The 24,240-nt window shown below is 44.9% G+C and overlaps 2 protein-coding genes across 6 annotated transcripts in view; both read right to left on the bottom strand.

The window, feature by feature from the left end:
* The window catches only part of LYPD1 (LY6/PLAUR domain containing 1), a 50,372-nt gene extending 40,614 nt beyond the window's left edge, over positions 1–9,758 (bottom strand). The window contains exons 1-2 of the mRNA XM_025857150.2: positions 9,556–9,758; positions 8,052–8,189 (exon numbers count right to left, since the gene is read on the bottom strand). Coding sequence (XP_025712935.1) covers positions 8,052–8,189; positions 9,556–9,607 — 190 coding nt within the window. The 5' untranslated portion in view covers positions 9,608–9,758. The remainder of the gene's footprint in view (positions 1–8,051; positions 8,190–9,555) is intronic.
* Positions 9,759–11,407: 1,649 nt separating this feature from the next.
* NCKAP5 (NCK associated protein 5) overlaps positions 11,408–24,240 on the bottom strand; it is a 965,493-nt gene continuing 952,660 nt past the window's right edge. For 4 of the 5 annotated variants that reach the window (XM_073884776.1, XM_073884781.1, XM_073884786.1 and 1 more), the window contains one exon: positions 11,408–12,921. In XM_073884776.1, the coding sequence (XP_073740877.1) occupies positions 12,640–12,921 (282 nt within the window). In that variant the 3' untranslated portion in view covers positions 11,408–12,639. The remainder of the gene's footprint in view (positions 12,922–24,240) is intronic. The other variant, XM_025857088.2, reaches the window with a different exon arrangement.

Here is a 24,240-nt window from a genome sequence, read left to right as displayed (position 1 = left end):
CTCTTTGAAGAAGCCCCGGCGGAGGGCATTGTAAACTGCTCTGCACGTTCGTATTCATGCCCAGCACTGCACGCACGGGCCACAGTGGGCGGAGCGCCACGTGCTGCGCGCCTGGTGCCACCCGCCTCTGGCACTGTCTCCAATCATGCCTCTGCTCCCGCCAACAAGTCCAAGAAATAGAAAAACATAAAAAGCTATTGTCCATGTCCAGTGAGAAATGAAATGCACTGGACCAAGTATCACAACTTCCTTAAAATAATACAACACTTCATCACTTTTGCATCTGGATCCCTCTCTCACGGTTTGCAAAGTCATAAAGCTCGACATCAATGTCGTGAACCATCACTGCTTTGTTCTATTTAAATGCATTCCTTTAAAAAAGCAATTTATTAGAAGCTCTCTGTGGTTTCACCTTATCTGAAGCACTTAATTCAGTTCATCTCCTGCTTTGCTTTGTACCCCGGTGGAGGCAATAGGAAGACTGGGAGCAAAGTATTAGTAAGAGAACATGCCCTGGGGCTCTGGCCTGTGAAAACAGCTCCTGGATCACAATGTGGCCACAAAGTTTACCTGGAGAGAAAGAATTCATGGCATCTGTCATCATTCTTTGGTTTATTTGCTGACTGATTCCTCACAGATTTGGTTGAAGCTCCTACATTATAGACAAGGCCTTTTGTAGAATGCCCAGGGGAGGAAAGATATTGTTCTTCAACCAGCCCGATTCTCCTCTCCCCAAAATACCATCACTTCCACCACAATGAAAACTGTGGGTAAGGAAGAATCCAGCTTAGTTTTTGAGGGAATAACAGAGAAAAAAAAGAGATTTCCCACTTTTAAAGGAGTACATAATTCTGCTTCCACAGAAGCTGTAATAAGTGATTTGGTTGGGGAGAAAAAGGCCAGACTTGCCCATGCTCCCCGAGTATTGGTTGTGGATGACCTAATCATGCCAGAATCCCATCTCCTTCATCAAAATCCCTCCCCAGAATAAGTCTCAACCAGCTCTACCCTCAAGCTTTCTCAAGGGAAGAAAAGGAAATGGACTGCTCAAGATGTTTAAGGCCTCAGGGAAGAAAACTCCTTTCTTCTCCTCTGTAAAGTGATAAACTAAGATCTCTTCTAGCCCACAAGGTGCACGATTCCTGAGATCCCTGGCCTATCAGTGATGCCAGATGTTGGGACGGGCAGCTAGCATCGAAGAGCGAGCTCCGGGCAGTAGGAATAGCTCATCCAGGTGCCTGAGGATTCTTGTGGTTAACATCAACCAATTTAAGATCCCCTCCTGGAGAAGCAGATTAAGTCTTTAATAGATGGCAGTGGATGGAAAGCCCAGGGCTTGGCCCATCGATGCTTGATGAACGGGCACTCCTTTGCCCTACCACTCGCTGGAATGACTTGCTCTTGGCACAGGTTTTTTAGTTCGGCTCAGCAAATTGGCCAATCAGTCCATGGAGTTTCAAGTTCACAAGCACACCCCATTCCCACCCCATTCTCATCCCCTCCGTAATTTAGGCCTTTTTCCAAACCTGAGCTTTCCCTTCAGGCCCCTGTACGAGCAGGAAGGAAGACATCTCAAAATGAGATGTGAAATGGATGAATTTTAAAAAAATATTACCCTAAGCAAAAGAAGCCAGTCACAAAGGGCCACATATTCCACGGTTCCATCTATATGAAATGTCCAGAATAGGCAAATCCATAGAGACAGAAAGTAGATTAGTGGTGCCCAGATTAGTGACTGCTAATAGGCACAAGGTTTCTTTTTGGGGTGATGAAAATGTTTTGGAATTAAATATCTGGAATTAGACTATACTTACAACTCTGAATATATTAGAAACCACTGAACTGTACACTTTAAGAGGGTGAATTTTATGGAACCTAGATTATATCTCAAAAATTGTTATTAAAGAACGCAAAAAAAGATGGCATTATAATAATGGAAAGAATTCTAGGGAAGGGAGAGGACTTGAATTTCAGTCCCAGTGGCTGTGTGGTCTTAAGCAGATTGCTCAACCTCTCTGCATCTCAGATTTACCAACTATCAAGTTAGGATGTTATCTCACTGTGAACCTTTTAGGCTAATTATGAGAATCCTACTGGAAGGAGTTCAAGGTTACATTCAAGGACTCTCTCAGTCTGAGGAAACTGTGTGCAAAGTAACCTAGGCTAAGATACCTGGGCCGGTCCTCAGAGGCAGGTACAGACAGTAGATGAATCAACTCCTGGTGAGCATTCTGGCAGATTTCTCCTTTTAGGATTGATTCCTAAAGGTGGTTATGCGGACAGCATTTCTCACCGTCTTGTGTCTCACCAGAAAACAGGTAGCCTATTTCTACATTTTGCAGGGAAGGAAGCCCAGCCTGTGGGACATTAAGTAACTTCTTTAAAGTTACCAAGTGCGGGGAGCCAGGAACATGGGCGCTCTCTCTCCCAACGGAGCTGAGTGCCCTTCTCACTCAAGTACTAAAAACGGGTTGGGGTCTTTCTGCATAGCGCGCGAATAAACCTTTGCCAGATTTGGGCATTAGAACCTAAGTCATTCAATCATTCTAGAAGTTTGAAAGAAAAAAGAAAGTGGGGGAGGAAGAGTGAGAGGAAGAAAGGGCGGAAGGCAGGCAAGAAGGAAAGAAAGCAAGGGTGGAGGGAGAGGGAGAAAGGGAGGAAGCAGGCTGCAGATCCAGACCCTTTTTGTTTCCGGAATATATAAGGGAAGAGTTCCTTTCCAAAGTTCAAAGGAAACGGTGTGTTTTGTTTTCATACTCTGTTCCATTTTTCACTTGGGAAATCTCCCCAGCTTTGAAGCCTCTCTGTTTAAACTCATTAGGAAAACCATCAATGATGGAAGCTTTCATGAAATTGTAGTGGGAGGAATTAGTGTTATGGGACCGCTGGATCAATCTTCAAACATTTTATCTACGGAGATGGGAGGTCCACACTGGCTGCTTGTTCAGCTGGAAAGTTAACATAAACAAATGCTTCACTTACTGGGGAGTCCAAGGGACTCATGACACCTGATATTTACTCTCCGAATACTTCCTCAGCAGCCAGCTCTGCCTGCCACCTGAAAAAGATGGATGCTTCTTGAGGACTAACTGAACAAACTGGCAAAATGTCTCGCCCCGAAGAGAGAGGTGTTCTTTTAGTGGCCTGCTGGAATGGAGGTGGTGATACTGACATGCACTGCACGGAATCTTTCCCTGTGTAATTCACAGCTTGATCGAGTTGGACACGGAAACCTTTAGAGCAGGGCTGTGTTAACATCTGAGGATATCTTTCTTGGCATCCGAATCTTTTTGATTTTAAAGTTTTACAACCGGGGGCGGGGGGCGGTCTCCTTAGCAAAAGTCAAATAGGGTTATTTGTTTTGGACTTGTTTCTTCGCTTCGTTCTAAGAGGACAGTCCGTAGCACGTGTGATGGATTCAAAATGGATTTAAGGGTGAGAAAGTAAGGACTGTAGGTGGGATCCAGGAGATGCCGGGAGAGAAGAGGTAGGAGAAAAAAAGATATGGGGCAGACGGGGGACGTTGGAAGATCATCAGCTACTACTGGTGCTCTTAATGAAACTGTTCTGGGAAAAAACGTTAGAAAATGTCTTTGTGCCTACAGTAGAAGATAGATTAAGTAAGTTATGATCTGAATGTCTGCAAAGGAGGAAGGCTCAACATTTTTATTTTTCTGACATGAATCTTATAGGTGCACATGCAAACGAATATAGGCAAAAATGTAAAAAGCTACACACATACGTGGATGTGCCACTGTGTGTGTATCTGGGTGCACACACATGCATATGTGCACGTTAAATAAATGAATCCATGTATAAAGGAACTGTGCTATAATAATATTGATTAGCAGAACTAACCCTGCTTCCTGCCAAGTCTACCCCAAGGACAAACTAGAGCCTATTATTTTAAATTGTGGTGAAATTCAGCAGTGCATACACACAAGAAAAGATAGTGCAAATGGGAAGCTAACCATAGCCTCACCGCGGATGACTGACTGTCCTGGGGACATCAGGTCCTCACTTGCTATCCCTTATTTAGCTCATAAGAAAATAAGGCATAAAATTAACCTATCCAAGGCATGGAACCATCCCTGCCCAACTTAATGGGCAACTAACTAATCCAAAAGGAAAACTGCCATTACTTATACAGCCATAATGTAGATACAACGTGGCATATAAATCAGTAACTCTTGTATTGCAAAACAGACAAATAGATTAATGCATGTTGCAAAGGATGGGTGAAGAGATCGATTAGGTTACTGATTCAGACCATGAACTTTCTCTCAATATACTGCATTTAACTTTTAAATAAGGTTTAGGAGAACCTGTAACATTTTGCTCACTGACAGAGCGATATTTTACTTAGGGCAGAAATTGGCTAGTCTATAAAAATTAAATTATGCCCCTTTCACTGTATCTAGTCAAGAGGAAAAACTCTAATTACAAGATTGCACTGTCAAACAAATGCAAATTCACATTCTTTATATCCTGGTTTAAAAATTCATATGGGGGGAGCTTCTATTCTGAAATGAGAATATTTGAAATATTTTTAGGAGTGCCGTGATAAGCAAGAGCAAAAGAAATGTCATTATCAAGGGTGCTGGTAAGTAGAAGCTAACTCATTAAGAGCAAAACTTGTGAGAACAAGTCATCTGTTATGCAAACATTTAAATAATCAATTAGTAAGTACAATGAAAGAAGGCTTCCCTTCCCCAGAGCCCAGTGCCTTATTACTCCAGAAATGACCAAGGGGAAAAAGAGCAGCGGGAAATAATCTCCGCACCTGATAGGAATGCCACTCTGGGGAATAGGTAAAGGTTAATTTTAAATGTACTTCCCAATTGAAAATTAAATGTACCTGCCTCAAAATTCATAAGCGCTGAGTGTGCAGACTTAATCCAGAAAGGACTAACTAAAGGCCTGAGCATACTGCATCGCTGGTATTTTTTTGGAAAGAGAATGCCTTTCATCACTGCTTAATGTCAAACTTGCTTGGTTCATTAAAATCTCTTAGTCTCTTAAAACCATGCTTTTCCTAGACTTATGAAAAATGCCAGTCCATATAGCACTAGGCTTCAAAAATCCTACTGGCTGGTTCTCATACTCATTTAATATCCATTTCGTGGCCTGTCCAATCACCCAGTTCACTAAGCCTTTAAAGTGAATATGCTGGACATGAAGACCATCTAAATCTTTAGCACTCTGCCTGAATTCTCTTTTCAGGCAAACCTGGTGGCAGGTTTTACTATATAAGGTGCTGGCTCAGGAAAGCGGGTGCCTCTTGGTAATATCAGCTGGTGGATGTGGACCAGGTGTGTAACTTTTCTGGCCCTGGTCTCCCTCCTCTAGAACCCAAAAAAGTCAGTCCAGATTCAGGGCACCCCAGAGTCACTCGGGGAGCTTCGAAAGGACCCACGCGCAGTACTTCACAGACTTAGTGAACTGGCTTGCTTCTTCAAGGGTGAGGGGAGGCATGTGGATCGCAACAAAACTTCCAGGATGATTCTGATCTGCACCCTTAACTCTGAGTCACTGGGCCCTTTCAGATCTAATGCACTAAGATTCTCAGAACAATTGGTTACTGATCCAATGAAAGTAATTCTGACTTTGGTTCTTAATAGGAGCATGTAACAGGTGTGACTTTTTTTTTTCCCCTAGAGTGGAAAAACTACCCCTACAGAATTAAATGCTGGGGGATTGAGGCCTGGGGGAATAAGGGGTGCAAAAGAAGACTACCAGATTTCATGAGCTGCTCCACAGAGAGCACCCAAGAAAGGACCTGCCACGCAGGGCATGCACACCCTTACGACTGTGATGACTGCACTGCCTGTGGTCACGTCTGGTCAAACCTTAGTTTGGCTCTCCCATCCCTGCCAGCACGAAGAGGGTTAAGAGTCACTTACATTGACTGGTCTCACCACTGCATGGGGATGAAAATGGAAGTGCCTTGGGAGTAGCACACCCCAGGCACTGTTCTTCTGACGCAGGAATGTGCATTTGGCTGACTTCTACTGAATTCAGGCTTAGAAGGTGTGTCCCTCCCCTTCTAACAGGACTTTCCTTGGAGTCCATCAACTGTTTCTGTTTTTCAGACTTCACAATTGGGGTTGCTTTATTATTTCACTCACTGTCCACCCTCTGGCCTCTGACATATGGCTGGAGGAGCCTAGTTTGGAGAGAAGGTGCCCATCTTGATCCAGTGAAGAGCAACTTCAGGCCTGGCGCTTAGAGACTGGGTGCTAAACGTTCCCATAGATAGGATCGGCATTATAATGCGTGCTCTGCCTTTTTTACATTATTTGGAGGAGAGAATAAAGCAAGAAGAAAAACAGCACTTGGAAAATGGAGTGTGTGGTATTTATCTTACATACACTTCTAGAGAGGAAGAAATCTCTCTCTGAAAAAGGACACCTCATTTGGCTGTAGTTTGGTTCATATCTTTTCCTCTCCTTGTCTCAACCATATCCCAGAGGATAAACCATGATACCCAGATAAGCAGTGGCCTAGAGGATCCCGAGGAAGTTCCTAATGTGTCCACAGTTTATCCTTATTTTTTTCCGGCTCTAAACTACCGCCTGGAAGAAAGCTGCAAATATTTGAAAACAAAAACAAAAAACACTAAAGAGTTCAGAATGATTCCAACTGAAGTCACAGCAGTTCCTCTGGTAAGAAGGCAAACTTTTGCTCAGGTAAAATGCTCAGGAATGAAACACAAGGAAAAAAGAAACAACTCATCAAAATCATAGCTGTCAATCTTAGCTACAGTATCGTCACTAAATTTTGTTTGGCTCTTGTAATAGACCGAATCCCAGGACAAATGACAAAACAACGTGTGCTGCTTTTCTTGGGACAAGTTATTCTTGAGAGCAATTCGGTCTCAGACTTCCCCAAAGAGCGATTTTGGTGGAAAGAAACCACGCCCAATGACCTATAAGGAACAGCTTTTAAAACCGCGCAAGCACACCGCATCATGGCACAGTGATGAGCTGACTCTCTGCTCCTCCAATATCCCTGTGCTTGGCAACAGGGCATGTCCAGGCCCCTCCCTGACAAGAAACTACTTTTCCAAGATGCTGCCTTGAAAACTGGAGCCATTCATTTGCTAGTGGATTAAGAGAATCACTTCACAGATTTAATCCCTTCAACCAAAAGCTCTGTGGGCCCCACAGTTCAGCAAACTCAAGGGGGAGGAAGCACTTGGGTTCAATCCACATCAGTCACCACATGATGCTATTGCCCCTATTTTTATTATCCTGAAAAGGGCAAGGTCTCCCTTGATGGGTTTGACCTTGGAACTGAAGCTAGAGTTCCACCCATTTCCCCCAAGTTTCAGGTGCACTTGTAGGGGACTCTGATGTCTGGTAAGACTATTGGGAGGGGCTGGGGAGGTCCAGGTCAGGGAGAAGACTCTGGTCAGCTGGAGTTAAGTGAGGTTTGCTCTCCCAAGACCCCCTTCTCTGCAGAGAGCCCAGCACCTCTCATCAGCCAGCCAGCAGCTAAGCTTGTGGGGCTGGGAACTACATTCCTTTGAACAATCTTGGCAATTGGTGCCCGGAATTTGATGCAGTAGCTCTGAAATTAAATAAAGATCCTGTAGTGTTCTTCTAAGAAATATGGTGTGGCTCTATGACAAAACACATTTTTCAAGCTCTGACCTCTGGGAACTTCAAGTGGCTTCATATTTCAGGCTGACATTGCTCACAGGCTACTGTCTAGTTGCCCAAGCAGAGCTGGTTATCCATATATTTTCCAGCCTCCTGGTCAGCTTTTAGCAGAGGGAGGTGAGGGGAGTAAATAAAAAGAGAAGAGCCACTAATTTAAATGCATGTCCCTCCTGAGTCCCTTGGGGAGAAGCCCTGGTAATTAACTCTAATGAGATTAAAGTAACTTGGAACTCTTCATTTTGCCAGCACTGTAAATCTGTGATAACCAGTGTGTGTGCATTAAATCAAAGTCAGTCCCTTTTCCTGTAATGTAATGCCCCCCCCTCCCACCTCCAACTCCTACCCCTGGCTGAGGCTGGAGAGGGGTGGGGGCTACCGGGTTCTTACCTGCACTTTGCTCCATCACTTCTTTCTGACACATGTCTTGAACATTGACCGTGCAATTCACGATGAACTCGGGGGAGGAGCAGTCGTTGTTCAGCTGGAATTCTTCACACTGATAACACTGGATTTGCAGCGCAAAGCCTGGGGCGACAGACGCAGTCGGGGTCAGATCCAGCCCCCACAGAGACCACACCGGAAACCGCGACCCTCCTCGGCCCCAGCCAGCCACGGATCCCGATCCCTGGCGTTCTTGGGCTCGGCGACCCGGGGGTCTCCATGTAAGGCGGCTGTGGCTGAAGCCGGCAGGGGGCGGCGCGGACACCGAGGGTCCCGCAGGATTCAGTTGAATTCTGCCTGAGACCCCTGGACCAAATGCTCCAGAAATAAAGCGCCCGTCCTACAGCGCGCCTGGCCTTTCCCCCACGGAAGTTGAAAGGACGGGTACACAAGTAGCTCCAGAGACAAGCTTCAGCTCCAATCTACAGCACAGGATCTGCCTAATTGTTAATTGGTTACAAATTACTTAATTACTATTTTGGCACCATTCGCGATTGCATTCGCAGACGCCTTTTTAGTTTTAATTTCTGTCGTCAGCGTTCCTGTGCTGTGGCTCCGAGGCTCCTTAACGCGACCACCCAGGAACCCAGGAGGCAGTGTCGGGCGCCAAGTGCTGAAGCGCCGCGAGTCCCCGGCCTTCCTTCGGGACAGTCCCCGCAGCAGCAGAGGGGACCACAGCGTGTACAAGGGGCGTGTGTGTGTGTCTGTGTGCGCGCGCGCACCCCGAGCCGCGACACAACCACCATTTCTTCCTGGCTTTCAGGGCAACCGTTTGGCTAGGGTCCCCGGTCGGAGTCCCGGCTCTGCAGCGCTCGTTCGAGAGCCGTTCGCTCACCTGGGAGGAGTGAGACATTTTCGCACTTCTCATCGCCCCAGCCTGGCTGCTCTGCTCGGATCTAGGAGCTCCTGTCTAGACCTAACTCCCCATGCTCCCGGACAGACAAGCCCCGGACCCCGCGCTTTCTCCCATCTCCACGTCGATTGCGCTCTAAGCGCGGCAACCCAGCTCCGGAGCGCCCCGGCCACAGGCTGCCCAGCGCGCCGCTCACCTGTCTGCGGCGCCACTCCCACCGGTTCCTGGAAACGCCTGGTAACTTGTTGGGGTCGGGGGCTTCATCGCCCCCTCTCCCTCCGCGAGGCCCCAGCACCGCTCAGACCCTCCCTCCTCCCCACCTCTGCTTCCTCTCCCAACCGCGCAAGCCCGAGCATCTGCAGCTCGAGTCCCGCAAATCCGCCGCTCCCGCCTCTCCTCCTGCAGCGCGGGACTTGGAGACTTTCCCATCTAGCGCCCCTGGGCACCAGTACCAGTCGCCGCCGCCAAACTCCCGCTGGGCAACCCCTGCGCAGCGCGGGCCCGGAGGTGGGTGCCCGGGGGAGGGGGGGCGAAGGGGCGGGCGGGTAGATGGGGTGTGCGCGCCTGGCGGGGCTGCTGGCCTTTTCGTTTTCTTACCTTGAAGCAAGAACAATCCGCAAAAAGTTGCTGCGATGCCGAGGACCCACATCCTCCCGGAACGCGGAGCCGGGAGAGGGCAGGCGCATCAGAGGCGGCGACCGCGGCGGAGGCTGCCCGGGCCGCAGCGGCTGTGGCTGCCGAGGCTGCTTGGGCCCGCGCTCCTGCCGCCGAGGCCACCGCCGCCGCCAAAAGGAGCTGCAGGTGCCGCCGGCGGCGCCAGCATCGCCCGTGCCCGGGCTCCCGGCTGCGGGTCGCCGCTCCTCCCGCTGGCGCTCCCGGGCAGAGCGCGGCGTCTCCGGAGTTGGCGGCTGAGAACTGGAGGAACTACTGGCGAGCCGGAGCACCCAAAAAAGTCTCGCCTCTTCTCCCCACCTCCCACTCCAGGCACCACGTGACGGCTGCCGAGTTGGGGTGGGGGTGGCGGGCGAGGAAGGCTGGGACCGTCTTTTCACGTCCCCACCCCCCTTCCTATCGCCCTCGTCTCCCGCCTCCGCACGTCCCCAGGACAGGGACGCCAGGGGGAGAGGGAGAGTGTAGTTTCCCGAGGTTGGGAGGCTGGGGATTGGGAAAGCGCGAGGAGGGCGCAGCAGGTGCCGCGGGGACTGGCCGGGCGCTGACTGCGGGACCTGCGAAGTGGGGTCGAAAGACTGCGTGCTCAGCTGGGCCCTGCGTCCCCCGGGGCTGCCCACTCGGCTGAGGTTGCCGCGAGGCTGGCAGCGGGAGCCCCGAGCCGGGGGCGGCTGGCTGGAGGGGGACGTGCTCGCGTGCGCCTGGCAAAGTTGCACACCTGCAGGCTCTCTGGGGTGGCCGGTGCAGCTGCGTCTTTTTGTTTTTCTCCGAGAAGCCCCTGGTTCAAGACCAGGCTTGGCTTCAGCTGCGGCAGGGTGGGCGGGGTGTAGTGAGGACCCTGCTCTGACCCGCGCGTTTGCCTCGAGCAGCCCTCCTTCCCCCGCCTGCGCGCACAGCTGGAGGGTGCAGTGACACCGCGACGGTAGCCTAGCCTAGGACAGGGCGGTGCCCGGGGACAACTGTCGCGAGTTCCCACCGGAAAGCAAATCGGGGTGAAGAAGGAAATTGCTCTCCTCTATCCCCTTTCTCCAGAAGGCCCGGCAGCTTCATCGCCTTAAAGTCACGGATTATTAGTACATACTCCCGTGTCCTCTCCTGTGCAGCGCCTTCACAGCCCAGGACTCAGTCTCAGGCTGCCCGGGGCCCCTCTTTTAAGCCCCCGCCCCATTCCCCCGCCTCAGTCAAGCGACCCACCTTAAGTGCTCCCGGGACGCCACGGTGCTAAGTTCGCCTTCCTTGGAGCCGAGCCTTCCAGCAGGTGGTGCGGGAGTCTCTGCGTCCCCGCCCTCAACCCCGCACGTTGCCACCCCTGTCCCCTCAGTCCTTGGGGAGAATCCTGTGGAAAGAGCTTCATAAGCTTTGCCCCTCTTCACCCTCGTGCGCTTGGGCCACCCCCTGGAGGAATCTCTCTCAGGCCGGGACGCTGATTATTTATTTCCCCATTCTGCCAGCAGAGTGGGTCTGGAAATGGGCTTAAATGACTTTCTTGTAATTCCTTTGCAGAGGTCGTTCCAGGTCTGCCTCAGGCTCCTTCTCTCCCATTGACCCCCACCCCCTTTCATTTCTAGTTGGTTAACCCCTCGGGGAGACTGAATGCTTTGACCATGACCTGATTCTCTGCAGACTCTGATCTTAACAATTGGCTGAATTACTATCTCTGGAGCAAAGGGGCCAGTTTATTTATTCCTTCCGGGAACTGATTGTTGTAGCCCCTGTGAGAGTCAACTAACTGGGCCAAAGGGTTCTTGAACAAGTCCTTTTAAGACTTCAGAGGGTGCAACTGTGATACGACTTTTATTCAGAAATGAAACAAGGATTTTTAAAAGTCTGACAATGATACTTTACATAATTTTCATTTAAGATAACAAAATTCAATATAACAAATTGCACAAATTAACCAAATAACACTGGTTATACAATGCTCTTTTAATAAACAAGTGTGTACTGAAGTAACCATATAGATCCTAAAAATATTTCTATTAGGCCTAGTTTACAAGCTCCTGTACAAAAGCAATTATAAATAGTTCACATCTAGAAAAAATACAAATAACCTTTAAAATAGAATTTGTCCTCACATATAAACAGAATTTGTAGGAAAAAAAGGATCTTAAAAAGTAAGATTTCTTTTTTGTAGCACCAACCATTCATTTTATTTTTTAAAAAGTGAACGTTACAGATAGGAATTTGCTTTCATTTCTAGATTGCCCAGATTTTAATCGAAAGAGCAGGAAGATAAAAATCAACAAACGCTGTTGAGAATTATAGAGAAGCACTAAGTAGAAGAAGATGTAAGGAAATGTTTGGAGGGAAAACCTGCTGTTGAAAATAGAATTAGGTCACTTCTGATCCACTTCCCTTCTCATCACTGTCACACTTTGAGTACCTGTTACATTTTTCAACGGAAGCATAATTAACACTTACTGGAACCTGAATCTCTCTGGCAACAATTTTGAAATAGCACTGGAATTAACGTTCATATCATGTTGAGATTGTGAGTTGGAGATGACCACGAGCCCTCTGGTTTTTGGCGGGGCTGTTTTAGCTTTACAGAATGTTCCCACAAACAACTGGAGTACTAGGACCGTGAAGTCAACAAACACCTTCGCTGGAATTTTTAAAAAATATATTATCAACTTCTAACACTGAGTACGTCATTCAAGAGCATGGCACGGATTCAATTTATTGCTGTCTTTTTTTTTTTTTTTGCTACAAATATAATTTCTTTTCCAAAAATTTACAACTTCTGTACAAGTATTCAAAAAAAAGTGCAAAATTAAGACTTCTGTATTGTGGGTGTGTTTACATTTCAGCCTCGTGACATACAACAAATGGAGCCTATCTTTATTGCCCTGTCAGAGAAGGAAGCTCCCATGGGTTGCTTGCTGTGAATCCGACAATGCAGTCTCTGGTGTTGCCAGGGTTTACTGGTGCTATCTCTATTCCCCTCCACACACACCCCTGTTGCTTAAGTGCTCCATTTTCAGCTCACTAAGGAAAAAAAAAAAAGGTCCTTTATACATCATTTGAACCCTGACTTGCACAAGAAGAGAAGCTATCGTATAAAGAATCACTCAGTGATTCCAAATTGTCTACCCCAGGCCTCTCTGAGCTCCTCAAAGATGCCTCTTCATTTTTTTCTTTTTCTTCCTTTTGTCCTTCAACCTCGTTCAGAGAGTTCTTCTCTCTTTCTAACAAAATCATAGTTTTGCTGTTATATTTATTGAATGACTCCAGGGAAATTTTACATAATCTGTTCTCAGGATCTTCTTTTGTTTCTTCAACCTGTTTCAATTTCTGTAATAAAAAGACGAAAATATTAGAGACATATTTCTTTGGAAAATCAAGTTATTCTATCCAATATTCAATTATTGTCTGCATAACGTGCAGTTTAAAGGGATAGAGAGAACCTACAAGTCTTTAACAACCTTCTAGTATAATTAAAGGTAATAATAAAGCCAATTTTAGGGATAAATCAAGACTTTAATCGTTTTAGTGAGATAAATAGGTCCCGATTTGCAAACCGGTAAAGTGCCACTTAATTTCATTTTAAATGGATCTACTCAAAATCTGTTCAGGTAAAGTGCCTTATATGTCTTCATCAAAGTTTCAAAGTCCTCTCTTTTCTTACTAAGTATTATTAGTTGTCTTGTTTCTAGATATGGATAGGGATTGAATTTCAGCCAGAAGTTGGGGTTGTGTGGGGGGGAAAAGGCATACAATCCCTTAAATTGCCATGAAATTTCAGTACCTGTTAGCCTTGTCAGAAGCATTGTCATCTTTCTTTTTTGTCCCTTTACAAGTCTTAAGATATTTGCAAGTGATCTCCAGGTCTGTGGGTGTAGACTCCAGAAAGCCCAACGGCTTAAAAAAAACATAGTAATACTTCTGCCCATTAGTAACCTCTCCCCTCCAGGAGGTTCCAGCAAGATCAATTACTGGATGTCTCTAGGACTTTCTAGAACACTGCAGTCATATTCAATTATTCAATTATTGTAGGTAAACTCTGTAAACCAATGCATTTCCTAGCTTCTTTTCCTCTTTTGGGCAAAAATTCTATCCAAACACCAGGAGGAAGTAGGGACAGGAGCTTAGAAGTAATAACAGCTACCATTTATTAAGCATCCACCATATAAAACTCACTGAATATATTTTCTTTAGAAGCATTTCACAGGGGACTTGCAAGTTACACATCCTCATTTTAAAAAGATGAAAACAAGGCTCAGAGTGACAGAGTTATTTGCCCAAGGTCACACAGCAAGTGACAGAGAACAGGATTTGAATTCCAGGCTGGCTGCCTTCCATGCTCTTGTTCCTACTAATCTGTGCTTTTATGTAATAAAAGACAAGATGTCTTTTTTTTTTCCCACCCAAATATTCCACTTAAATAACTTGCCAAACCATCTCTATTGCTACCGTCCCAGACTCTGACAAAAGCAATTCTGTTCTCCAACCCGTCCCCCACATTGTTATGCTGGATGCACAAAGGTACAATGAGGAAACTGTTTTGATCCCGGGAACAACACACGTAGCCCAAGCCTCTGATTCTCATACACTAAATATTTAATAGGAAGAGAAAAGAAAAAGATATGGCAGTGGATGGCTCTGGTGTCCCAAGAGCAGACTGAGACACAGTTTCTCTTTCCATTATGGAAATGACACAATTCTGTAGGAATACTTAAAAATCATCCTTGAAGTGGTGCTTATTTCATTATACAATTAACATAGAAGAGCATTACTCACAGAGTTCATTTTCAAACTCAAATCGCTGCCTTGAAACCAGAAGCTTGAAACAAGCTAAGGAACAGATTTCTAGGTGCTTCCAGAAAAGTGGCTCCGTAATTAGGTATAACACCACGCAAAAGCCCCTTTTCATACCATGCCAATTTTTAGACTTTAAAAAGATTTATTTGAGAGAGTGAGCACCAGCTGGAGGGGCAGGGGCAGGGAGAGGGAAAGAGTATCTCAAGCAGGCTCCATGGGGAGTGCAGAGCCCGACTCGGGGTGCGATCTCACATCCTGAGATCACACCCTGAGCTGAAATCAAGAGTCAGAGGCTTAACCCACCGCGCCAGCCAGGTGCTGCTCCTAGGCATTTTTAATAAAGAGTTATATATAGTACAATACTAAAAATACACGGACAGCAGGAAATGCTTTGATGTACCAAATGCTGGTAAGTAAAGATGTTTATTGCAATTTTCTTCTCGCCTGAGTATCTTCTCCCTTTTTCTTTATTCAAGAACCATGAGCATTTTCCTTGCCTATTTCTGGTCATAAATGGATCTCAAATTCATTCCATAAATACCAGAGAAGCTAGCATGATGCAGGTGGAAGGTGTTGGTGTTGAGGATAGACAGCAGAATAAAATCGGGTCAGGTGTGGCCAGGGGAGAAGTTGAGGCTCTGGAGGCAGACACACCTGAGCTTTGTCCTTTTATTGGCTGTGTGAGTACCCTTGAGTTCCCTTCCTCAGGTGTAAAATGGTGATAAGACACACCTTGATTTCAGGATTGTTGCAATTAGTCAAAATAAAACACCTTGAGACCCAACACAGCGTAATCGGTGCTCAATAAATGGTACAATAAATAATAGTGAGGCAGGGGCGCCTGGGTGGCTCAGTTGGTTAAGCAACTGCCTTCGGCTCAGGTCATGATCCCGGAGTCCTGGGATCAAGTCCCACATCGGGCTCCCGGCCCAGCGGGGAGCCTGCTTCTCCCTCTGACCTTCTCCCCTCTCATGCTGTTTCTCTCTCTCTCTCAAATAAATAAATAAAGTTAAAAAAAAAAAATAATAGTGAGGCAGGATTCTTATTCTGGACAGTGTTTTTGAAATTGCCCTCCAGGCCAGCAGCATCAGCATTACAGGGGAGCTTGTGAGAAATGCAAATTCTTGAGCCCTACCCAGACTTTTCTACAACAGAAATGCTGAGTGAGGCCCAGCAAATGTTTTTAACAAGCTCCCCGGGTGATTCTGATACATTCGAAAATTTGACTATCACCTCGTCGGGAAGAACTGGTAGTCCGGGAGGGAAGACAGACAGATGATAACCATAATTCAGTGTATTGAGGTAGAGATGAGGAAGGAGTTGTTTACCATTAAAACACCAACTGTGGTGGCGCCTGGGTGGCTCAGTCGGTTAAGCGTCTGCCTTTGGTTCAGTTCATGATCCCGGGGTCCTGGGATGGAGCCCCATGTCAGGCTCCTTGCTCAGCGGGGAGTCTACTTCTCCCTCTCCTCCCTGCTCATGCTCTCTGTCACTATCTCTGTCTCTCTCAAATAAATAAATAAAATCTTAAACACCCACTGTGTTGGACATAAATAGTGTGCCAACGTTTTCCAAATGTTTCATGCTTGTTGGTTTGTTTCTTCAGTCGATTATAACAAAGGCCTATGGAGGTGATGAAAAGGAAGGAATGGCCCAATAAGAAAGATCACATGGCCTTCTCAATCTTGCTTTTATTTTCACAGTTTTTAATGAAAGATGGGCACAGAGATATTTTTTGACTCTAAGAACAACATCAGTGCAAGAGGGACCGATACAACCACCTGGCATTTAGCCTCAGTGTTGGGGAGCAATAGGGAGTGGTGAGGACTGGGGTCAAGTGTCTGTTCCAGAGACGGGAGCAGCTTATTGTCGCCATGCACAAACATGGGACCAGAGCTTCTGATTTTAAAGAGGAGGCCATCAACCTAGAACAGTGTCTGCTTATGTTTCAGATCCTCTGATGTTTAATTAATTTGCTTATATTAAGAAAAAAAAACAAAAACAACAGCCCCAAACCCCCCTGTATCTGTCAAATTGCAGTCTTTGCGTTTTTTGAACTTTTGAGGTAGAGATTATGTTTGAACTTCTGAGGTAGAGATCATGTTTTATCCATTTATGTCCTGCCTGACCTCCTCATCCTCCTTCCCTGACCAGGTTTCTCCCTAAAGGCTTTGCCCCTTGCTCAGTCATCAGTAAATTCTCAGCGGAGACTTGACAGGTTCAACCCTGTCTAGCATCAGCAGGGTCCCAACTGTTGGCTTTGCCAGGGGTCCTGACAGCTAAGAATAAAAGCACTAAAGCAGCTTACTTCCCTGCCTCCAATTAGAAGCATAGCAAGCTGGCCTCAACATTGTCTTGTCAGATCTTGGGTGTTCTAAAAATTTTCGAAGTCCTATAACATTTACATGTAAGATACAAGGAGGGCTCCAGGTCACAGAGTAGTGCGCTAATGATGTATCTGTCGAGTGGTAACAAAACAGGGCACATTAGTTTGCAGCCACTGTATGTGAAGGTGCTTTGCAAACTAATCACGGTAATAACAGTTAGCATTTAATTGAGAGCCTGTTCCATGCAGACACTCTGCTAAGCACGATGCATGGATTATGTTTTCAGCCTCACATCAGTTCTGTGGGGATGGGTGTCATTAGTATCTCCATTTGGAGCCAATCGAGGCTTGGGGAGGAAGCCACTTGTTTAAGGGCATGAGGCAGTATGTGGTGGCGTCTGGGGTTGGCCCTGGGGAAATTTGCCTGCAGAGGCCATGCTCTTCCCCTCAGCCCCTGAAAGGAGCTTTATGAATACCAGCCACTGTTAAATCTCTCAGAGGAGTATCTGAAGTAAGGATCACGGAACAACACCAATATTCATGAGAAAAAGCCCAGTAAAGATCAGTGTTCGACAAGGATGTGGAGGTTCCCTAGGACACCCTCATTTCCTTCATATATTACGCCTCCTCAGAATTACGACAGAATTAATAGACTACATTTGTCACCTATAGGTGGCAACAGTTGTACAGTTCACTTTTTGGTGGGGCTTTCGAATGCACTTGGGAACAAGGGAGGGCTGAAGAGCGCAGGCGAAAATATATTTTCCTGTTTCAAATACATAACGTTGCCATATTCTTAAAATATTTTCCTGCCTTTAGTGTAACCACAGCATTCTGAGTGATAATTCAAGCAAGTAGATGGTGACATAGTTTGCAGAAATCCCCTGGAATGAATTATACCTCAATTAATTTAATTCCTTGTAGTCAAACATTAATCAATCAATCAATCAAACCAATCCACTATGTAACTGGCTTTGTGTGAATAACCGGGTGGTCTTGATCCTCAGAGGGAGTTCCACAGAGGAGGGAGCTCCTGGAATGACTCTGACAGGGGAAGAAGATGGAGATATATAGTAAGTGAGAGGGAGGGCATTCCATGGAGTTCCTGCGGCATCTGTATACCGTCGTGTGTCCACCTTAGGTCCAGGAGCTGCTCAAATGGTCTATGTGAAGGTGCTCTTGCCCTTTTGGATTCTATATTGGACAGAGTCACTGTAAAGACAGAAACACACATCAAGAGGTGCCTATCGTAAGGGGTTCTAAGAACCCAACCAGTCTCATTCGGACTCAGTACCTGGGTTATCGATCATACATAGCTTTTATTTCCAGAGAGCTCTGCCATCCAAGATTTCACTTCAGTCTTATATCAGTCTGGAAGGTAAGGGAGGCTGGTGTGGGCTGTCCTCTATATGGGGGTATTTACAGAATCTGTCATTCATACAAATTCAGATTCAGGGGAAATTAGACCTGGAAGCTCAGTTTCCTGATTTTCAACACAACAATGCATACCATTTTTTTCCACAGTCAACAATGATCATGGAGTAGAGATTCTGCCTAGACCAATATCCTGAACACTAGGAAGGATAAAATTGAAGGTGATATGGGCCCTTGCCATAAGGAAAAGGTGGGGAGAATGATATAAGGTGATAGAGAAAAACTCAAGTGATAAACCAGAAAAAAAAAAAATCTGCTTGATGATATCAACTTCAAAGAGATACATGTTATACGTGGATAGCCAGACACTCTTGCCCATAGGGGAGAAACAAATGGGAAATTCATGAAATTGTGTAATGGATCAGTGTTTTATGATGAAGGCTACTCTTTAATTCTTTCAAACAAGTTTCCTTCTGTTGATTATATCTTGAAAATATCGGTGAGTATGTCTACTGTAAGATGTCAGAAAGAGATTCAAATCTTCTTGTGAAATTCAAGTGCAGCATTGTTCCTCCGCTGGGCATTAATACTTACAAAGAGGATGGCATTTTGAGCACAAATTAATGTAAACAGTATCTTCATCAACATCGTCTTGTTTCTCTATTGCTATAGAGATTCACCGCCAATCAGTTCAAGAAGACACGTGGTAGGAAAATAGCTACATTTACAAAGTGCTCTTACTATGTGTCAGGTCCTGGGTTGAATGCACTGAAGTAATTATCTCATTTAATGCTTATCATTCCCCATTATGTGTACGAATGGGAAAATACAAAGTGGAGAGATATACGTATTATGTACACACACCTGGTTAGTAAGTTAGGGAGTCAGGATTTAAGCAGAAGTAGTCTGACTGCAGAATTTGGGATTTTAATCACTATGCACTAGACCAAGGTATTTAGAAACCAGTGTTTAGTTCCCTGGAATTGTGTTAATTAGCTGTATGACCCCTCTATACCTTAGTTTCTTTACATTGAAGTTTTTAGTATCTTCCTGCTCTATAAAGCTTTGTGACTCTAAAATATTCTTAGTTGGGTGTTTTCTGTGCATCTATTATTGGCACAATAAATAGCTCTCTTCCCCACCTTAGTTCTGAACAAACTGAAGAACAAGATAAAAGAAAAAGGCTGGTGGGAGAATAAAATATTGGCTTTATTAATGAGAAAGCTTACACTGGGAGATGAGGTTTCTAACTGCAAAGAAGTGAATTTCCTAGTACTCATCCTAGAAATAGGCCTGGTAACAGGCAGCCCTGGGCTGGGGGCAAGTGTCTTCCCATAAAGCCTCTAACATAATGGAACAAGACAGAATATATGCTTGTCACAGACAGCCTGACTCCAGAGAAAGGGTGGAAAGAGCAGAAGGTGCGTTTAACATCCCCTGTTCTCCTCCTAGAGTTGCCAATTAAATAAGCCATCCCTCCTTCTTCGCAGGAGAAGTGAATGGGGGGGGGTGGTTACAGAGAGGCTAGGAGTGTTCCCTAGGGAGTCCCCCCCCACACACACACCTGAAAAGAAGCACCTGAAATTCGGAAGAAGTGTCCCCACCGTGCCCCCTACCACCACCCAACCTTTTTCATTATGTATGATGATGCAGATTTTAACTAAATAGTCATAAATGCACTAAGGCCAAGAAGATGCAGAAATTAACCCTTGGGGGGGTAATCAAGTTTATGAATGCTCTGCCACTTAGTTGTCATGAAAAATAATTTTTAAAAGGTACAAAAAACCTCATAGACGGCAGTGAGTGGGTTGGGCAGAGAAACCTCTTCATGGGCAAAGAAATAGGAGAGAGGTGATTTAGTAGATGTGAAAGACAGAGGAGCTGCCAGGTGGATGCAGATAAATCTAAAAGAGGAGACAGTCTGGCTAGTCCTGGATGTTGGGTTCAAGTTCAAAGTGTGATTTCCCTCATCCCTTTGCTGGTGAGCCAATCTTGGGCCCTGGAAGGATGGATTCAGGGCAGAGTTTTGTGTTATGCTCTTATCGTGGGAATGGGGAAGAGGTATTTTAAACCTGGGTTTCTTAGTTGAAGTTCTGTGCATTTTGCAAAGTCTACGTTAAGTGTTATTTGCTGGGGGAAGGCCAATCTCAAGGGAAAAGATGCAGCTGAAGTCATTTGTCTTCCCTCAGAGGCACTAATCTCTTCCGTAATGCCACCTCTTACTATATTCCCGGCAGAGCTACTTTCTGAGACATAAAAATAGATAGAATGACCTTTGGTGAACACTAGAGACCCTCCAGACTTTTCTCGAGAGTTGTGGTGTTAACCCTGTTAACCGGGTCAAATTCCAACCCGGATAATTACTTTCTTCCGGTGCTCAGTTCCTTTTATTACCTCAACTGGACACATTATTCTTCAGTTGCCCTTCTGAAAAATTAATGTGACGGATCGGTAATAGAGAACCACTCTGTCCATCCAACCACTGGTCGGCGGATGCGATTCAGCACTTGAGGGCACTCTCTGTTTCCTTACTGGGGTCCTGAAGATTCTTCAGTATCTCCAGGGCAAACTGGTTTTATTAGGTGAAAGAGTAATTTTCAGCTGAGATGTGTTTTTATGACTATATTATTAACTATATTGCTGTCTTTTACCAGCATCAATGACTTTTAGTGACCTCCGCTGGAACCCCTGAACCCAGAGGGAAAAAAGTGAGCTTACTTTTTGGAGGAAAAAAAAAAAAAGCAAGCAGCAAATTCAGTAAGGAAGGAAACAGGGTGGGTAAAAAATAATACACCTTGTAGAAAGGAAAAGAACTCAGCTCAGAGATAAACAATGGCTCCAAGGACATTTAAAAACTAGATCCATAGGGCAGTAGGAAAGAGAAGTCATTTTATCACAGAGATAGGAAATGCTCCCATATATGGAAAATGAGGGAAGATATGGGACCAGGCCTGTCACTGGGAAGAGAAAATAGGATCACAAAGAAAATCACAAATGTAGCTCATGGCAGATGAAGGCATTTGGGAAGACGAAAGGCATGTAATGATAAGTCTGGGCAAAACTGTTATAGGAACATGCAAAGGACACATCTGTGAGTTCTGCAAACTCTAACATTAGTGCCATCACTTGAAATGCCCATTTGAAAACATGTTTTTTCATTTTTGTTTTCCAGGTTGTGGATGAATCTATAAATCTAATTTAAAATGTAGGCTGGTCACCTTAAGTAATGCATCAGATGCAATCAATATTGTTCAATTTCTCCAAAAGTAGAATCTGCACTGTTTTAAAGCCACCTAGCATCAGGAAAACAAGCCAGCTCATTGATACCGGCTTGTGTAATTAGCTTAACTAAATGGAACATGCTTATCTATAATTCTTAGATTCCCTTTTCTTCTTCCAGCACAATAATACTAACTAAAATTTTATTCAAGAATGAGAACTGAGCAAGTGCTGGGCTGGGAACTTCTAAATCTGCTCATTTTAGTGTCAGGGTTAATGATTCCAGCTGATGAGAATGGAGGCATCAAGCCTTTAATTTGTAGGCACTATTATGAATAAAAATAAATACATATGCTACTCACTTGACTTAAAAGATTGATCAGACTTTTTTCTTTGACTAACCCTTCCATCACTTCATGTCTTAAATCTGATATCTATCTGTCCAGCAACTGGGCCACGTCTGGCTTAGATGTCAGTGTGTGTCCAGCATAAAGAGCCCATGAACTTTGTCAGAGTAAAATACAGTATGAAGGGACCATCTGTGTATTTCAGTGCCATATAGCTGGGTTTGTTTCACTTTGGAGTGATAGATTTGGGGCTCCTCTTACAAGAAAAAAATACACGTATTTGGAGGATCAGATCACTGCAAAGAGGTTATATTATTTTTTCCCCCCCATGGAAGTTCTCCTTCCAAAGAAAGATCTCCAATACCATCATAATGCTGGTCATCATCAAAGTGTGTCTGGAAGCACTAAGTTTTTATTATGATGCATGCTGTGAGTGTCAAAGGCAGGGAAAAACATTTCATGTTATTCATTAACCTACAAAGAGGCAACCTGAGATTACTTCTAACGGAATTTGGTAGGCCATTTAAGGGTCACACTATACTATGGCACCCAACCTATTAGGCACTTTACAGCAGCCAATAGAGTTCAATGGGACTGCAAGGTAAGGTTCATCCAGGAACACAGATATTTGCAGATGTTAGAATGTTCACTCTCTTCATGTTTAAACTATTCATCTCCGAATGCAATCCATGTTACGGTTTTAGGGCTGATCAGCCTTCACTTCAGATGTAGTTATTCCCCAAAGATATGTGACATAGTGAGTCCTGGAGCCGGGGCAACTCAGAATCAGCACCGATTTATTGATCCTTGTTCTAGAGAGAAGATGCCTTGGTGAGAATTTGTCTAAAGATTTACGAACATTGAGCTTTCCATTCTGTGTCATATTCTAGTTTACTGTGACAGTTGTAAAGATACTCTTATTCCTCATTACCTAGTAAGCATGGGGGGTTCTGGGGCAGAAGGATGTGCTAGTTGGGAGAATGCCTGTGGAAATCTGCTTTCATTCTGGATTCTATCCCTTGCTCTGCCATGGTATGATGTGACACTCATTACTTCAACTCTGTACCCAGATCTTAATGAATATTTAAATAGAGATTATGCTGCTCTTGCCATGTCATTTATTTATTTACCTATTTACTCAACAGATATTTATTGGGCATCTACTATGTTCTAGATAGTACTCTAGACACGGGGAGATAGAATGGTATATGAGACAAAAGCTCACATGGAATATACATTTAAAAAATGCTTTAATATGATATCAATATAGAACAAAACTTCAGATATTTTAGGAGATGAATCCTTGAGAAATGAGTTGGAATAATCTATCCAGCCTGCTCTTTGGTTCTAATAATGGCACTTAGAACACACACATCTTGTCAATCTCAAAGTTGTGGATATGCCCCCTTTGCCCCAATTCGGTTTTTGAATTAATGCCCTTGACTTGCTTAGCTTCTTTTGGTGTTCTTCCATTCTTCATCTGTAACAGCATTTGGGCAAATGTTTCTCATAGGTTAACTAATTACTATTTCCATTCACCTTTCTTAACCTCTCTGGCCCTAATTATCTCTTAAATTCAACATGCTTAAATGAGAATTTCTTCTCTTTCCTCTAATTCCATGTTGCTGCCAATAATAACCAAGTTTTAGAATTTGATCCTTTTTTTTTCTAGTTATTCAGAGCTGCTCATTCTGTTTCTATAATAACACACCCACAGGATCTTTTTCTCTCTGAATTCCTGGCCTAAACAGCCAATCTGTCCATTTGACTCAGAACTTATATCTATTCTACAATATAGGTATTTTCATATCAATGTCCCACTTCTCAATTAGATCACACACTTCTTAAAGCCATGGATGAATTTTATCCTGCTTTCTTTCTCAGATTCTTGACACTATATCTTATATCTCTTGGAGATGATATTCACTGCATATCAATAAATGTAGTCTCTATTAGATCTGCTTTTACTTCATCATTTCCTCTGGAGCTCAGAGACTTGACCGAGTTTTCTGTCATGTCTGCTTTTTCATGATGAAGAGACATATAAAATAAGATACCACCTGATGTGTGATAGCACAGCCCCCTGACATACCAGCAGTGGCACGTCCTCTCGGATCCCAGGTTAGCATCCAGAACCAGGGTGACCTTGGCATTAATGGATGTCTGACTATGGTCTACTCTGGCAAAATCAATTTCCTATCTTTGTCAAGAGCAGAGACAGGGTGCACTCACATACTATGGCCATCCTGGTCGGGCAGCTCTGCGCTGAGTCATCCCCTTTCTTCTGCACCCCCAGGTGGGCGTGGCCAGCAGTTGAGTGAGGCCTCTGCTGCCATCACTTCCTGGAAGTCCAGGAGCAATAGCCAAGACAATGAATCTTCTCAGGGGGTGAAACGTCATTAAAAAGAGCAAGCCCATGACAGATGGCACGGACATTGGCTCTGTCCTTTTCTTAAATGCTTCCTTCAGCCAGCGAGTGCTGCCTCACCTCATCTGAGCCAGGTGGCAGGCGATGTGCTCAAATTTAGTTTCTTAGCTCCTTAAGACAGGGGTGGGGGGGAGGTTGGTGAGGTGATGACATGACAG

This window comes from Callorhinus ursinus, unplaced genomic scaffold (assembly GCF_003265705.2).
Source record: "Callorhinus ursinus isolate GAN/ISIS: 27379988/994484 unplaced genomic scaffold, GSC_fseal_2.0 scaffold2, whole genome shotgun sequence".
Lineage (NCBI taxonomy): Eukaryota > Metazoa > Chordata > Mammalia > Carnivora > Otariidae > Callorhinus > Callorhinus ursinus.
Note: the sequence above shows the minus strand (reverse complement) of the source record. Positions and strands in the feature narration are given on the sequence as shown.